Raw genomic sequence first — 17,227 nt, 5'->3', positions numbered from 1 at the left:
CTACATCTATCTACATCTACATCTCTACTTCTACATCTTTCTACATCTACATATCTACATCTATCTACATCTACATATCTACATCTACAACATCTACATATCTACATCTACATATCTACAGCTACATATCTACATCTATCTACAGCTACATATCTACATCTATCTACAGCTACATATCCACATCTATCTACAGCTACATATCCACATCTATCTACATCTACATATCCACATCTATCTACATCTACATATCCACATCTATCTACATCTACATATCCACATCTATCTACATCTACATATCCACATAGTATTAAAGCTGAACATTTAACAGGAAAGCTGATTTAACCAATATCACATCAACTAATAAATCTAAAAATCCTATGCGTCCTGGAAAAAAAAAAAAGTGATAAAAGATTATTTCATTTTATATAATATATAAAAAAAAAAAAAAAAAAAATAAGAAATAATTTATTTATTATGTGAATTTGTATTGTACTGGCTTTAATTGATAACTGATTTCAGTAATTGAACAATAAATAAATAAAATTACATTACAGTAATTCAGGCAAAATGTTTTTGCAGTGCAACGATTCTTAATGGTCCTAAAGCAGACCTAAATTTAATTAAAATTAATTTTCTTTATGGAAAATATTTTTACTTGTTTTCTTATTTTCTCTTGATTAAAAAAAAGTAAATACAAGACAAAATAAATACAGTTTTTCAATATTGTAGTGATTTAGCATACATTCAGAACAAATAATTTTAAGTAAGTTTACTCGTCACATATTCAAATTCTACATGTGAATATTATGTCTCATTAATTCTCATTTCCAATGTGCCATTAATTTCTCTGCTGTCTGTTGTTGTGTTAAAGACTAACAGTGACAAAAAGACTTAGAGGACCAGGTCCAGTAGCACGTAGAATACTAGTACTAGTTTATACTAGAATAGTAGTTGGCAGGTCCAAAAAAAAGATAAAAATGTGTTTCCATAATGAAGACAATCGACAAAGTATAATATAATCTCTGTGAGGCACTTAGTGAAAAGCAGATGAAAATCAGTATTTAACTGAATGACTTTGGTTCCCGTCTAGGCAGCATATAATCCAATTATGGTAAATAAGCACATACAGTAACTTTTAAAAATTTCAGCTTTCGACAGCTACAGTCATCTGCTTGACTTACATGTAAACATTCCTGTTGACCCAAGCATCTTCCCAAACCCATCCTGCATTATTCATCGATAAGATGGATTAATTAACACCCCAAGTTTGGGTGGGGCCAGGTGAGGATTCAACGCTGATTGGTGACTGCTGCCAGTCTTAACTATTAAAATAAGGCTGTTTTATTTCAAAGATGGAATATATCTTGAATGTGGAGCACAACTGATCAAAAAAAGGCACTTGGCAAAACTTTCAGTGCAAGGGTTTCTGGTGGTTGAAATCTGTGCTTTCAGATCTGTCGTCCAGTCGAAGAAATCAAACGCAAGATATAAGAGCATTTAAACAGAAGTTACTCACAAGAAATGACAGACAGATGTACAGTAAAGGCAGACAGCAGGGGGTTTGGTCTGTAAGTGGTTGGGCGTTTTGGCGCATCTCGGTTTCAGAGTCACACAGACCGGAAGTGAAACCGGTTTCCTATTCATCTGAACAACGCAACAGAACCGTTTCCGGCACAATGTTTAAGAAGATGGGGTGGGAAACCCAATCCAAACAGGTGGCAGCGATTGGCTGTCCTTGCTTTCAATCATCTCACATTTCTGCCCTGCGATTGGGCGGTTTATCACCGTTGTTGTCTTCCTCCTCCTCCTCTTCTTCTTCTTCATAGTTCTCCTCATTGGGATGTTGGGCGGGCTGATTATCCTGCTTCACCGCTACATCCTGATCTCTGGCCTCTTCCTGTACAGACAAACAAAAAGAAAATATTCAAACATGTTTGCTTGCTACTAACCACTTCAAATTTCTGTTTAATAGAAAAAAAAAGTGATGGGTTTGGACCAACATGAGGGTGAGTAAATGATGACATATTTTTAATATTGGGTGACCTTTCCATTTAAAAGTGCACAGATGTGGATAAACATTCCCTGAATCTAAGAGATGAGGTGAAAAAGGGGGAGAGATGTTTAAAGTGAAGCTGGACTCATGGCAGTAACTGGACACCGTTGAGGATGCTGCAATCGATCTGACTCACCCAACTGTGGCGCTGCCAGCAGGCTACAGTTACTGTGGCAGCTTGTACAAAAGAATAAGTGAAAACGTACAGACGTAATATATTTCTTTCAGGAATCTTTGATGAATTGAATGTTCAATTCATCAAACATCATACAACTGGTAACACTGCGAATGTATTTACTGTCTCTTTTGATCATTTTAATGCATCCTTGCAGAAAAAACATTTTTTACTGACCTGAATAAAGGTACACAATCAAAAGGAAGAAATATTAAAACACAAAAATTTCTTCCTCAAACATGCATAAACATTACTGGCAAACTTTAAGACCTTTACTGTCAAAGTGGGACATCTAGTACCCATTATAAATAAAATATTTATCCAGTTAAAAATATATACAATATAATCATGTATAATGTATATAATATGTGATGTAATCAATATAACTAGAGCATTATTAGGTTGTTAAAGTGTGCTCTTTTAAAGCAGTTGCTTTGCACTGTTGCAAGGTGTAAAACCTAACAGCACACCTCTTCTCAACAAGCCTCAAAATATAAATCTTCTCTAAAATCATTACCTAGTCTTGTGAATACTCCATATAGCTAAAGCTGCAAACTCAACTACTTGTTACAATCACAAAAGACTGCTGCCAACCGGAACCGGGAACACTTCCCATAACACCCGATGTACTCGTTATATTGTAAGAAGAATGGCATCTACGCTAACATCAGTCTGTTTCATTCTCATTCCAAGGTCAACGAGACAGCCATCAGGACAAAACCACTGGAACCAGATGAGTCCTCTGCACTATCAGAATTTTGTTGCAGCCTGGAATTAAACCACGCCATGCTGGTTTCGTCAGGCCAAAGGAGAACTGCCCCCCGACTGAGCCTAGTTTCTCCCAAGACATTTCTGTCACCGATGGAGTTTTGGATCCTTGCCACTGTCGCCTTTGGCTTGCTTAGTTGGGGACGCTTGACTGATTGCACAGACACTATTGGAAGAGTGCTGAACTGGATGATGACATCACTGAATCATCAATGAACTGACTTTAACTGAAAAATGGACTGTTTGTTATTGTCCTCTTGCATTATTGACAAACTATTTTCCTGTTTGACTCTGTAAAGCTGCTTTGAACACAATCTGTATTGTATAAAGTGCTATACAAATAAAGGTGACTTGACTTCTGTACCTGTTCTCCATTCTCCTCATTATACGGGTCTCCCTCTTCCTCCCGCACTGCCTCACGCTTCTGATTATCTACCAGCTCATCCTGAGCCTGGAGAGAGAAAGCCATTACAGTTATGGAACAAATAACAATTCTTATTTGTTTTAGGATTGTGTGCATTTGCACTTGCTATCCGACCTCATCATCTCCATCTTCCTGGTACTGCTCATCCAGAGCATCTTCCTGTTGGTCTGGGTTTCCAGCCATCTGCACAAAACACACAGTTGCATAATAAATAACCCACAGATGTCAACAACAGGGAAATTCTCAAACTAAATCAATGTATACTCCTCCTAAGTCTGTTTTCTGACACCTTTTTATTTTTGTATATCTTCACCCACAGTCAAATCACAATATCGCTCCAAATGCATTTTAAACATGGTGCTAGAAACTTATCGTGTCTACTGGTTTGGAAACACCAGCTGCATATGCTCTGTCACTTACCACCAGCTGTTCTTCGGCGGGCGGCTGGTGCTGCTTCTCTACAGCCAGGTGCATGTCAGGGTGGCCAACGGGTGCCACCTCTTCCTCATCCTCTTCCTCATGGGGCCGATGCTGCTCGGCCTCCTCAAACTCATCCTCCCCCTGGTTGTTGGGGTCGTCCTCCGGATCAACTTCCGCTTCTACAGGTCGCTGTAAGATCGACATATTTATCATCATTACACACACTGTGTTAAAACAAATATCTTTGAAAAATGATCAGTGTCTGTATCAAGGTCCTTGAAAAGTTAGTTTATGCAGTTTATACATTATAAAGTAAACCTAGCCCTGTTTATACTGGTGCATGTATATGTTTTTACAATAACATAAGGTAACACACCTCATCTTCATGATGAACATGGTCTGCTTCCTCTTGCCTCGCCTCCTCATGGTGTACATTCACCTCTACAAATGACAGAGAAATGGACAAATATAATGCAAAGCTAATAAACCTGTACCAAACATTGAAGAAGTCACTTTTTTGAGTAAAAGTAACACTGCTATGATGTAAAAGCACATCAGCTGTCACCTTTCTCCTCAGCTATCTGTGGCTCTTCTTCTCCCTGGACTATATCAGCATCCATGTTTTCATACTGTGCCTTTTTCCTGATAAATACAGAAAATAAAAGGATTTATAAAATAAACCATTAGTTTCCTGGCTTAGATCACTGTGAAAAGAACAGTAAAACACACAACCATTAATGCAGAAAGATGCTTGCTGGAACAGATTTTTCAGATTTTCATTTATTATTATTCATTTGGATCAAAGATGAAAAGGAGGTTTCAAGCATCAAAACAATAAAAAAAAATTTATACAGCTTTAATTTTTTTTTTCCGTACACTAGAACATGTTCTGTTTAGTTTTATTTTTTTGTCAGCAAAAAATAAGAACTATCATACATTTCTACCATGATTTACAGAAGACACCCACTAAATGACATTCAGTGTAGTTCATATAGAACAAGAATCATTCGATGACATTAAAAGACTCTATTTAAGGATCACAGTGCAGCCCCCAAAAACTGATTAACTGTAATTTTATATCTTTTCCAATCTTTGCTACTATCCTTCAAACCACCAGGTTTTACCCATTTGTCAGCAAGAAGTTTTTAATTATTTAAAATATGATATTTAGTATGAGAACTTATTCTTTTATATATTTTAATAAGTACAGGTTGGAATAAATATGTTAATTTTTACATAAATATATTTGTTGCACTGAAAGACAATGGAACATTACTTCACCCATATTATTTTATATTCACAAAAATGGTTTGAAACATTAAAGTAGTCACTTTACTTGCATTTAATATACTTTTATGTATATAAAATCCCTTTTGTTAATTTTATTTGATGTGGACGTCTCATCTTTGACTCATTTCATGTATATTATTTATACAATAAATTGTTGTCGCAACCATTCCAATGATTTGATGCCCACAACTCTTAAAACTGTGGTAAAATCACTGCAACAAACAATCTCTCAGCTTTTTGCTTTATTTCAATATTCCTAATAAAAATGCACTTTTTAAAATCGATTCATAACTGCTTAACTTAGGGTCTCAGGGTCACTGACCGAAGCATTTCTTGCTGGAGTTGTTGCTCTTTGAGATCAGCTTCTCTGTTGTGCTGTTCCACTCTCTCTCTCTGCAGACGCAGCCTCTCCTCTCTCTCCTTCTGCTGCTGCAGCTGCTGTTTCTGCAGGGCCTCCTGACGCAGGTGCAGCTGTCTGCGCTCCTCCGCCAGCTGTGCAGCCAGACGCTGCTGCTCCTGCTGCTGTTCATACGCTGACTTCACCCGCTCCACCTGCGTGTGCTGCACACGAGCCTCAGCTGGCGCCACCTGGGGGAAGAACAGAAGAGTTAAGGCCTTACAATGAGAAGCAAACAGAATGCAGATTGAGTTGGAGGACAATGCAGGAATGGAGGATTGTTTAAGATGACAACTCAGTATTCATAATAATAATCATAAAAACATATAGCACACACGAATATTGCATGAAATAACGATTTAATGAGACTGAACTGTTTTCTAGTGGAACTTCTCGTCACAGAATAAAATGCATTTATAATATTTTTTTTTTTTGCCTTTCAAATTTAGTTGAAAATAAGGTATCTTACAAAACAGCATTATCTGGCTGCCTACCTTTTGGAACAAATATATTTCTTAAAGCAAAGCAGCATATTAGAATGATTTCTGAAGGATCATGTGACACTGAAGACTGGAGTGATGATGCTGAAAATTCAGCGTTGCATAACAGGAATAAATTACATTTTAAAATCTATATTTTAAATGATAGTAATATCAAATTTAGTAATAGTAATGATCAAATAAATGCAGTTTTGGTGAGATTAAGATACTTAAACCATTCCAAAATCTTTCAGACCCCAAACTTTTGAACGGTGATGTAGGCATGCTAGTTTATTGGTAACCTGTCTAACACAGAGGTGCCCATACTTTTTACTACAAAGAGCCAAAACTCAAAAAATCAAACATGATTGAGGACTGTTGGCCAAAAGTTAATGTTACATTATATTAAAATCTACTTATATTCTCTACATTTCAATATAAAAAAAAAAAAAAAGTTATGTTTTTTTCCCTATAAATGTGAAACATAATAATAATAATAATATATAATAAAAAAAAAAAAAAGCTTTAAACTAGAAATATTGCCTTGGCAGTTAATAAAAAAAAATCTAAAATTAAAACTTGAATAAAAATTTTAAATTAAAGCTAAATAGAAATATATATATATATATATATATATATATATATATAATAAAAAAAAACTAATAACCAATAAAAATGGCAAAAACAAATCAGACACAATTTCTAAACCTTAAACTATAATTAAAATGAAAACTGAAAATATAAAAATAAAAGTTAATTCAAAATACTAAAATTAACCGCCAACCAATGGACTGCTTTCTTACTAATTATTGCAAATAATCAGGTTATATATTAAAGTACTTGCAAATGCATTCACAGATGTTATTTAAATGTTTTTTTGTCGTTGTTTTTTTTCCTCATATTTTTCCCCCTTTTGAGATTTGGCCAAATCATCACAGAACAACTTTGGCCCGTGGGCCCTGGTTTGGGCATCTCTGGTCTAATGTTTGCGTTCGGAAGAGTTCTGACCTCATGACCGTGATGTTGCTCCCTCTCCAGTGCGTTTTCATCTGGTTGGTTGGCCTGTGGCTCCTCCTCCTCCGCTTCTATATGTGCCACATCAAACTCCTCCTCCAGTTTCTGTGGCAGCCCTGCCTGCTCCATCTCCTCCTCTGCCAGCTCTCTCCTCCTCTCCTCAGCTCCTCCCAGTTCTCCATCCTCCTCCCTGTGCTGCGACTGAGGCTTCTGAACCTCGTCATGTTTCTCTGCCTGACGAGATCCACATGAGACAGATCTCAGTGACATGAGTGGTTTGAAAAAAAGAAAAAGAAAAAATAATTTTGAATGTATGATGGGTAAACAGCTTCAATACCTCTGGCTGAGCATCTTGGGGTTGATGGGGCTCCTCTGCGTTCCTGTTCTGGACCGGCTGGACCAGCTGAGCAGATTTATGTCTCAAACTGGGCATTTTATTGAGCGTTTCTTTCAGCTGTTTATATTCATCCACCTGAACCTGGAACACATCGAGACCAACCACATTAGTACAATATAACACATTAGAATTAAGCTTTATATACACTGGTGAAATGTTTGGTGGTTAGCTGAAACAGGCCACAAACACAGCAAGCTGAAATCAAGATCCTGACATAAGGCAGAAGAGAAAGAGAGATTAAAGACCATTATCAGTGAAAAACACCAAGAACAGAATGAAAGCCAGCGCAATCTATATAAATAATTACTTGAATAATTCATTGAGAACTTAAAGCAAACTGTATTTAATTGACAAAACTAGAAAACTACATTCAATTTATTTACATATCTAATAATTTAATATTTATATTAACATTTAAAAGAATGTTTTAAAATAAATGTGTTCAAAAGTATATTTTTAGAACTTATAACGAACTTTAATTTAAAACAAATACTAGAAAACTACATGGTTTTAATTTAAATTTAATATTTAATAAATATTTAATCGTTTAATTTTTATACAACAGTGGGTTAAAAAGCATATAATTTAAAGTTAAAGCAAAATGTATTTAATTGAACAAATACTACAAAACCACGTTTTTTAAATTTATTTAATGTATTTATTTAATATTTATATAAACTTTTATTTAAAAAAAAAGAATGTGTTCAAAAGCATTTTATTTAGAACTTAAAAGCAAAATGTATTTAATTGAAACAAAAAAACTCCAAAACGACCTGATTTTCATTTATTTAAAGGGGTCATATGATGCGATTTCAATTTTTCCTTTCTCTTTGGAGTGTTACAAGCTCTTGGTGCATAAAGAAGATCTGTAAAGTTGCAAAGACTAAAGTCTCAAATCCAAAGAGATATTCTTTATAAAAGTTCAGAGTCAGCCACGCCTACCTAAAACGGCTCGTTCTAACACGCCCCCACGTCTACGTCACGATGTGGGAAGATTTGCATAACGCCACCCAAATGTTCACGCAAAGAAAGAAGGCGTAACTTTTAGTCTCACTGTAGTTTTGCTGTTGACGCTGCAGCCATGTCGTGAAGACGCTGTGTGCATCGGTGTGAAAGCGAAACTACTTTGTTTGGTCTTCCAAAAGAGGACGATATCCGCTTCGTCATGCCTGGAGCTGATCTGTGCTGGTCGCTGAGGGAATACATCAACTTTCACCGTGGACGAAGCGGAATCCAGCCCGGGGTCCGTCACATGTGGTTGCCGCTCATTCGTCGGATCCGCCGGGCGCGCCGTTCTCGACCCCGCCGCCTCAGCTCACTCTAGCCCAGCCTCAGCTCACACTAAGCCGGGGCTTCCCCTCACGCTAGGACGCTGTGTTTCGTTGTGAAAGCGAAACTACTTTGGTCTTCCAAAAGAGGACACGACTACAAATCAGTGGTTAAGTTGTATTTACAACAGTTCCAGAACAGTTTAACCCAAATATTCAGATGTGTGCAGTAGGGATGTAACGATTAACTGCGAGCCGGTTGTTCAAAAGCTTTTTTTTTTTGCTCTGGTTTCAAAATTGCACCTATTCAAATTGCAAAATTTGAATAGGTGCAAAAACAATTAGAGGGAAGAGCTACACAGGAAGTAAGTAACAACTAAAAATTTGGGTCTGTTATTCGAACAGTGCTAATGTATGATGTCAAAACATCACTTTTAAACCATACTAATGTTTTATCATCTTCAATTCATACGCAATAACCTTTTTTTCTCCCACTTCTCCTTCACTAGGGTACCTGTTTTTCTTTTCTGGTGGAATGGCAAGTGCTGGAAGCATATGGAAGGAAAATAACACTCGGAATGTGTGGGTTTGAAAAGAGAACAAGTGCAAACACACACACACGCTAAACCCACTGCCTCCCAGCATCCTTCCCTATCATCCTGAGAAAGCAGATAGTGACAGTCCTAATTAACGAGTATCTGAACATCTGCTTTCACAAAGCCGCAGAGACAGAGTGAGTAAACAGGAAGTACAGCATGTATGGCTTATCAGAGTCATGCACATTGTTGCATATTAAACCAGGGCAAGAAGTTCTGTAGAGCAAGTGAAAGAAAGAGAGAGTGTGCAAGAGATCATTATGGCCTTGTGGAATGCGACCGGACTTGAAATGCAGGCTTAGGCCTGTTTGACACAGCTCACGCAAGCGGCGCTGCAGTCTAACAGCATCAGCAGGATCAGGTGCAGCTTTCACACTGACAGCATTTTTGCTGCATAATTGATATGTAGTGCTATGCAGAAAATAAAATAATTTCTGGGTTAACATATTAGCTCTGCATCAAAACCTAGTGAGTTGACTTGCTGCCTATCCTAAATGCCAAGGAACCTCATAGACGAAGCCATACAAATAACATTTCTCAAGCAAATAGCAAAGGAAATGCATCTTAATTGTTGCAGCTTACAGTAAATGCCAATAGAGTTTTGTTTATGTTGTTAAGCATGAAAATACACAGCACACACAAATATTGTGTAAAGGAATGAATAAATTAACAAAATAAATAAAAATACATACATGCATACATACATAAAGTAATATAATTTAATTACACACAAAAAAAATCTTTTTGGTATTAAATGAAATATTTTTGACATTTCCTTTATCTTGAATTTACATTTTCACTGTCATATTTATTTATTTATTGGTGTTTTTGGATAGGGACGGTACAAAATCATGACTCCAGCAAAAAAAAAAATTATATATATACAGTATATGAGGTATTATAGTCAACTAAAACTAAAACATCAAAAAAATGCAGTTTTGTAATAAATATTTAATTACATAATACTATAAAATAAATAAACAAACAAAATAAAAAAAAATATTAAATGAAATAAAATAAATAAACAGCTTTTTATTTTAGCTAATTGGAAAGGCAGCATTTCTCATTTTAATTTAGTTTAACTTGATATACTAAAATAACAACTAAAACTGAAATAAGAATTAATATATATATATATATATATATATATAACTACTAAAATGACAACAACACAAATTAACAAAATGAATAAAACATTAACTAAATTTAAAATGAAAACTGAAAAAAACTGATATTAATAAAAAAAATTCTTAAATCTACAATTGTATCTTAATGATACTAAAATAACATGAATACAATTATTTTGTGTATGTTTGTACAAAAAATACAATATTTCAATTTGCTGAGCTTCTGTGATAATTAAATTTCACCATACAAAGTATGCAAATAATTTTATTTTTATTAAACACATAGTATGTATACTTGACTAGTATACGTGTATAACCGGGGGCAACTATAACAGTAATTATTAAAGTGCAAAATATTGCAAAAGATCATGCTGATAAGTAGGTTTACAGCTCATGTTCACCATATTTTCTGCTAAGTTTAGCAAATAATTAGCTTGTGCAGCAAAAATAGGGTCAGTCCTGAAATGCTGCTTTCAGCTACAAATCTGATACACAGCGGTGCTTTGCTTACACACACAGAGTGACTACTGGAACCTGCTAATATGGGTGCAGAAATAAATACATGCCATTTGCAAGCTGCTTACATGAGCTATGTGAAACTAGACTTGTATTTCCCACAGGATATGCTCTGCTCAGTGTTTGATCGGTCAGTAGGATGCATGCACAGCAAACACACACTCCTGCACCTGCTTAAAGCACATACACACACACACACACACACACACACACACACACCCTGACCTGGGCTGCAGCCAGCGCACTCTTGTGGTCCTCCAGGGTCAACACAAGCTGGTCGTGGGTAGATTTTAAGTTCTTGTGCTGTTGCTACAAAAAGGACCATCACAGGCAACACAGATACAAGCTTTTAGGACAACCACACTGAATGCAAGTATGGATAGTGCAACTGAAGTGCAACAAGATGGATCAAGAAACCAAGGATCATGGCTAAATATAAATTCTAATTGGGTGAATTTCATGCAAAATTTTCAAAACATTTGCGGCTAATTTCACCCAAAAATCAAAAGAAAAATATATGCATGTATATATTTTGCATAAAGAAAAAAAGTAGGATTTTTAATTTTTGCAATGTGAAATTATTTCATAATCATAACAATTAGGCACAATTCCTACCTAATTTGTAATGTTTTAAAATAATCAAATATTATTTAAATTGTAAATTTTAAATTATAAGCACAGTAACAATTACATCATTGTAACATCTGCTGTGCTGAATTAATTACAAATATTTAAATATATTTATTTATATTACATTATATTTATTTAAAAAACACTTTAATTAAATATACAGTAATGAAATAAAACTATGTACTTTTATATCGACATGCTTTGAATGTGCATTTTATTGACATTAAAAATTAAAAAATTCTAATAGTCTTCTAAAAGAATTCAGTCTCTTCATGCAAAATATACAGTATTTTCTAATTTTCATTTATGTATTTATTTATTCATTCATTCATTCTCTTTATTTTATTTAATTTGTATTTATTTTTGGTGAATTTTAGGGCTGCCATAATGGACATATCTTGACTTCACAAGATTCATCCATTCATCTGTGGCAAAAGGTACCAATGGCTTAATTATACTAATAACCATAACACGTATTTTGTACTATTGCTCTAAAAAGATGGAGCTTTTACTTTAGAGCTGAAGCATTGTGCTAGTATAAAACAAAACTCATAGTGCTTTTGCATTACCCTGGTGTCCTGGAGATGCACATAGACTTCCTGATGAGCTTTTCTCAGCTGCTTGTTCTCCTCACGTAGGTTCAATATATTTTCTGGAGAAGAAAAGAGAAAAAGAGAGTCAGCTGAAATGACCACAGCTTGTAATTCCACCATACAGACTCCAGTCGGTTTGAAAAATGACTATGGGATGCACAGGTCAAAATTAATGTTCACATTCCTTGCCTGTGCAAAACACACCACCATGAGTCTTTTAGTTGAAGGATGCAAGGGTGTTGCTATGTGACTGCTAAGAGAAAGATGGTGAGAACGTAATACCTTTGATCTTAGAAATCTCCGACTCTTTAGTCTGATGAAGCTGGTCGAGTCTCTGTTTATGTTCATCTAATGCCTTGTTGTGTTCATCTTCTTGCAGCTGATGTTGCTCTTGTAGCTCATAATACTGCTTTTTTAGTTCGTCGTGCTGGTTCTGATGGTAAACACACACACACACAACAGTGAATTATTTGTGTTTGCTGTGGGAAGAAAAGACATGCATATTTTACAGTACATCACAAACATCATTTTTGAAAACAAGCATGTAGATGTGTTTTTTCCACTGACCTTCAAAATCTGATGCTGGGAGTGCAGAGAATTAAACCTGACGCTGGAATCTTGCTGTAAACAAACAAATACAAACAGACCTTGTCATTTTGTATGCACGCCATCATTGCGCATCTAAATGCCATGCCAGAGAGCCACAGGCCGTGATATTCGAGAAACATATGAGCCATTCTCATACAAACAACCAGATGAGCATTTTACTGCAGTGCAAAGCTTCTCCTGCATTTCACAATTCAAGTTTTTCATCCTTTATGCCGTAGATCTCAAAACAATATACCTTTTCTTGGTTGAGAGACTGCTGAGCCTCTATTTTATACCCAAGATAATCTGTGAGGAAAAAGCAAAAACAAGTATTACAGCCAAGACAAATGCAATATTGTTTATGCTATCGCATGTTATTTTATTCCTACTGCAATGACAGTCATGCATTTTCAGTTTGGCATAAAAGTGTCCAAATGCTCTTAGGATCTTATTAACTTGACACTTGGCATAACATAGCGGCTTTGGGCTGCACCAGTTTATACATAATGCAAACTACAGGATGTCATTACACTTCATAATTTCCTCTTCATCTATTAGTCACTGATGTTGTCATATATTATAAACAAACTTGCCGTCTTTGGATTTTTTATGCTCCAGACGCTCCTTCTGAAGAGACTTCTCCAACCTGGAGCGATGCTCGTACACAACTGAGAGGAAGAAAGAGAGAAAAATATATTTGGTTTTGGTATACTGACATCCAGCCAGACTTCAGAGTAAAAGTGCATCCTTAGAGATTCAAAGAGGCAGTTTTTTAGCAACACTGTTCTGTGTTTTAATGTGTTTTAAGGCTTGGTAACTTCTCTCTGAGAAGTTGAATCTCTGAACTCATCCCCTCTAAATCAGCGCAGCTACAGCCATCAACGCACTGGTTATGTAACACTCATTCACCACCTTCAACAATAGCAGCACTTTATTATAACTGAAAGTCCTGTGCTTTTTTTTTTTTTTTTACTTGAGTGCAATAAATGTTTTGGTTGAAAAAGTGAGAATCGTGATCTCAATTCCCATGGAGAAAAATCGTGATTCACATTTTAGCAAGAATCATGCAGCCCTAAACCCCACATCAATCAGAAGCTTTTGCAGAGCCACAGTCAGAAAGTAAAGTGAGCTGAGCTATTTTTGAAGATTTTTCCCACTGTGTGAACCACTGACCCGTTGAGTGCCACATCCGACCCTCTTAATTTCTCACTAATGGCATCAGAATGAAAGGTTACCCCTGCTGCTCTCAGAGTGCACTGACTTTTTATCCGTAACATGAGCTGTGAATGTGCACAGCAGCCCTCCTTCAAAATCTGAAATGCCACAGGAAATGAAGCCTGACTGAGCTTTCCCTCCCCATATTTGTGTTTGTCCAGCAGTGTAGGTTGTTGCTTGAACTACACTATTACAGTGAAGACATGGTCTGCGTCCTCTGACCCCTTGCGTCTGGTCTTGTATCCTCCCATTACAATCATCATTACATTACTGACACATCAAGTACTGATTATACTGATTATAAAGAGGCTGTGTGCAGTGATTATGACTCGAAGTAATCACAGTTGACTATCAAACACAGTCTCCACATAAGACCTCCTAGTGGTACAATAAAATCGTTTGTGCAATGGACAGCACATATGCTCAGGACATAAGAGACCTGTTAGGTTAAAGATCTCACGTCCCAAAGCCCATATAATAAACATCTATAAAACTTTCAATACTTTTTTTTTATATATTTATTTCTTAAAATATAAAATAAGTATTAAAACTTACTGTTATAAATGATTATGCATAATTTAGCATAATGAATTCTATAATAATTACACATCTTTATTATAAAAGTCTTTATAGCAGGAAAATAAACAAATAAAAATAAAACAAACTTTTATTTAAAGGGGTCATATGATGCGATTATATATATAACTATTTTATTTTTATCATATATTTGTTGTAAAAATCTTATTGATGAGCTCTGAGCATTTAAATTTATTCAATTTTGATAAAGTCCACATGGCAAAGCAACAAAACTGTAGTTTAATCACCAACAGTTTAACATAGATCTGCTTTTGATCTCAAGAAAAGGACCATTTCTTCTTGCCCTTTCAGCAGCAAGCATATTGAGCTTGGAAGGGTGGACAAACAGCGAAGCCCATCTCTGTGGGACAATAGAATGAAAGACTGTGATTTTAGGCACATGTTGAAACAAGCTGGTTGCCAACAAAATGTTCTGCATAAAAATGAGTATCTACAGCGGCAGCTGCCTGCAGGGAATCACTGCAGTAGCTACACACAGAAACAAGCAAACATTTCTTGGATTTCAATACATGATTTCAGGGTGTATCAGACACAAAAAAAAAAGATTCTTGATCAGTTTCAAATACACCTCACCACCACAATACCACCTACTTCAAAACACTGTTTGATTTGCATGAAAAGGATTACAAACTGCAGCAATGCATTTCTTTGAAAATTCATTAGTCAAGTGTGTAGAAGATGAAATTTGTGTATTGCTATATAATCATTTAAATGGTTTGATCTCACAATCCTTTGATTATCTTTAACCAATATTCAACACTTAACCCACTCCACTCTATTCCATTCAGTCATTTTTTTTTTTTTTAAGAAATGAATGCTTTTAGGATGTGTTAAATTGATAAAAATGATAATAAAGACTTATATCGTTAGAAAGGATTAAATAAATGCTGTTCTTTTTAACTTTATTTATTTAAGAATCCTGAAAAAAGTATCACAGGTTTAAAAAATTACTTCATAAATATAATAAATTATAATTAATCATTCTAAAATTAAATACTAAAAAAACTAAATCTCTTACCACAGGAAGTTAAATAAAAACATAAATAATTTAAAAATAAATATTTTCTAAAAAATCATTAATATTTGTTGATGTCAAGACAAAAACTTGAAATATATAAATAATACATGTAAAACAATTTATTGTTAATTTATAACATTTCTTTTAAATGGCCAGCATTTTAGAATGATTTCTGAAGGATCATGTGACACTGAAGACTAGAGTAATGATGCTGGAAATTTAGATTTGCATCGCATAAATAAATTATATTTTAAAGTATAGAAAACCATTATTTTAAATGGTAATAATATTTCACAATATTACAGTTTTTTCTGTATTTTTGGTCAAATAAATGCAATTATGAACAAGAGACTTAAACACATTAAAAAAAATCTTACCGATTCCAAACTTTTGAACAGCAGCGTAATTTTATGTGTTTTGTTTACCAGCCTAGATCTTTCCTAACCAGTAGGCAACATTCTATTCTCACGAACAGGTCTTGAAACTTGCAGAAACCTGAGAAATTTAGTTAATGTGTATTCAAACAATGTCATCTCTCATGTCATGTTACATTCCTTTATGTGACTGAAACCTAAACCTTTTGATGACCTCTCTGGAGCTTTAACCACTAAACCACAACACCACAATCAAAGGACCAACAGGACGATCACTCAGTAAAAAAAAAAAGTTTCATGGCTCGCTTGGCAAAAAATGTAAACTTGTTTCAATGTTTCATAGAACGTTCCTTGCGTCGTGACGTCATCGCGGCGACGTGTGTTTGTTTTTACCTTGAAGCTGAGCGGAAAGAGACTCCTGGTGCTGCTGGTATTTCACGGCCATCTCTTCTGTCCTCTTCAGCTGTTTGTGCATCTCGTAAGAAAACATCCCACCATAGATCATCCCAAACACCACCGTGACCAGTAACAGAGACTGGAAAATCTTCTTCTGCTTCCTGGAGCACACGCCGTTGCCCATGTTCCCTCCTCTCCCGGATTCCACAGAAACTTTCCAGGGAATGATTTTCTCTTCACTCTTCAGTATAGAAACAGCTCCGTCCTCTCCCAGATTCCTCATGAAACATTATAATTGTGGACAGTTGCTCGTGCTTACAAAAGTCTCACGTTTTGCCAAGTTTTCCAAAGACATTCAGCAGATTAAAAAAGTAGGTTGTAGTCGGTCCTCGTGCTTAGTCAAAGCTCTGTTAAGTTTTATACATAATGAAAAATGGTCTTTTTACTAATTATCTGAAGTTTAGAGAGGCCTAATCGCACCTTTAGTTACGTGTCACCTAGAGCTGCAGCTGATCATCCAGCGATGAAGCTGAAGGAAGTCCCGCCCCTCTCAAACATTCATTTGCTACGATTGGTCAAGGTTCGTGTCAATCAAAAGAGATTCGCTCTGATGGGAGGGGCGTGTGTCTGAGAATGTCTCCAAAAATGTCCAGAACAGGCGAGGAAATAAGCAATTTGGATCATATTTTCAATTGCAGATTTAAACAAAAAAAAAAACTATTTTGTTTTTTTAAAACTGTAAAAAACTAACTGTTCAAAATTAACTTTTGAACACCAACTCTATTTTTAAATAAATTAATACTTTTATTCAGAAAGTTGGCATTAAGTTGACCATAAAGACATTCATATAATGTTACAAAACCGTCACAGGAATAAATTAGCCTACATTTTA

At 35.4% G+C, this 17,227-nt stretch overlaps 1 protein-coding gene across 2 annotated transcripts; it reads right to left on the bottom strand.

Moving 5' to 3' along the window:
- Positions 1–685: 685 nt before the first annotated feature.
- On the bottom strand, positions 686–16,900 carry LOC107662907 (Golgi integral membrane protein 4-like). 2 transcript variants are annotated; one of them, XM_016453036.1, is made up of 16 exons: positions 16,333–16,900; positions 13,329–13,403; positions 12,992–13,041; positions 12,715–12,768; positions 12,430–12,580; positions 12,124–12,206; positions 11,150–11,233; positions 7,358–7,498; positions 7,015–7,254; positions 5,453–5,718; positions 4,406–4,482; positions 4,217–4,281; positions 3,841–4,029; positions 3,535–3,603; positions 3,361–3,447; positions 686–1,897 (listed from the first exon to the last, which is right to left on the bottom strand). In XM_016453036.1, the coding sequence occupies exons 1-16, from the start codon at positions 16,616–16,618 to the stop codon at positions 1,751–1,753; spliced, it is 2,064 nt and encodes a 687-aa protein (XP_016308522.1). In that variant the 5' UTR covers positions 16,619–16,900; the 3' UTR covers positions 686–1,750. The 2 variants fall into 2 exon arrangements, with proteins under 2 accessions (XP_016308522.1, XP_016308523.1); XM_016453037.1 differs by lacking the exon at positions 11,150–11,233.
- Between the last annotated feature and the right edge of the window lie 327 nt (positions 16,901–17,227).

The sequence above is a fragment of the Sinocyclocheilus anshuiensis genome, unplaced genomic scaffold, assembly GCF_001515605.1.
Source record: "Sinocyclocheilus anshuiensis isolate Anshui unplaced genomic scaffold, SAMN03320099.WGS_v1.1 scaffold739, whole genome shotgun sequence".
In the NCBI taxonomy this organism is placed as follows: domain Eukaryota; kingdom Metazoa; phylum Chordata; class Actinopteri; order Cypriniformes; family Cyprinidae; genus Sinocyclocheilus; species Sinocyclocheilus anshuiensis.
This window is presented reverse-complemented; position numbering and strand designations above follow the sequence as displayed.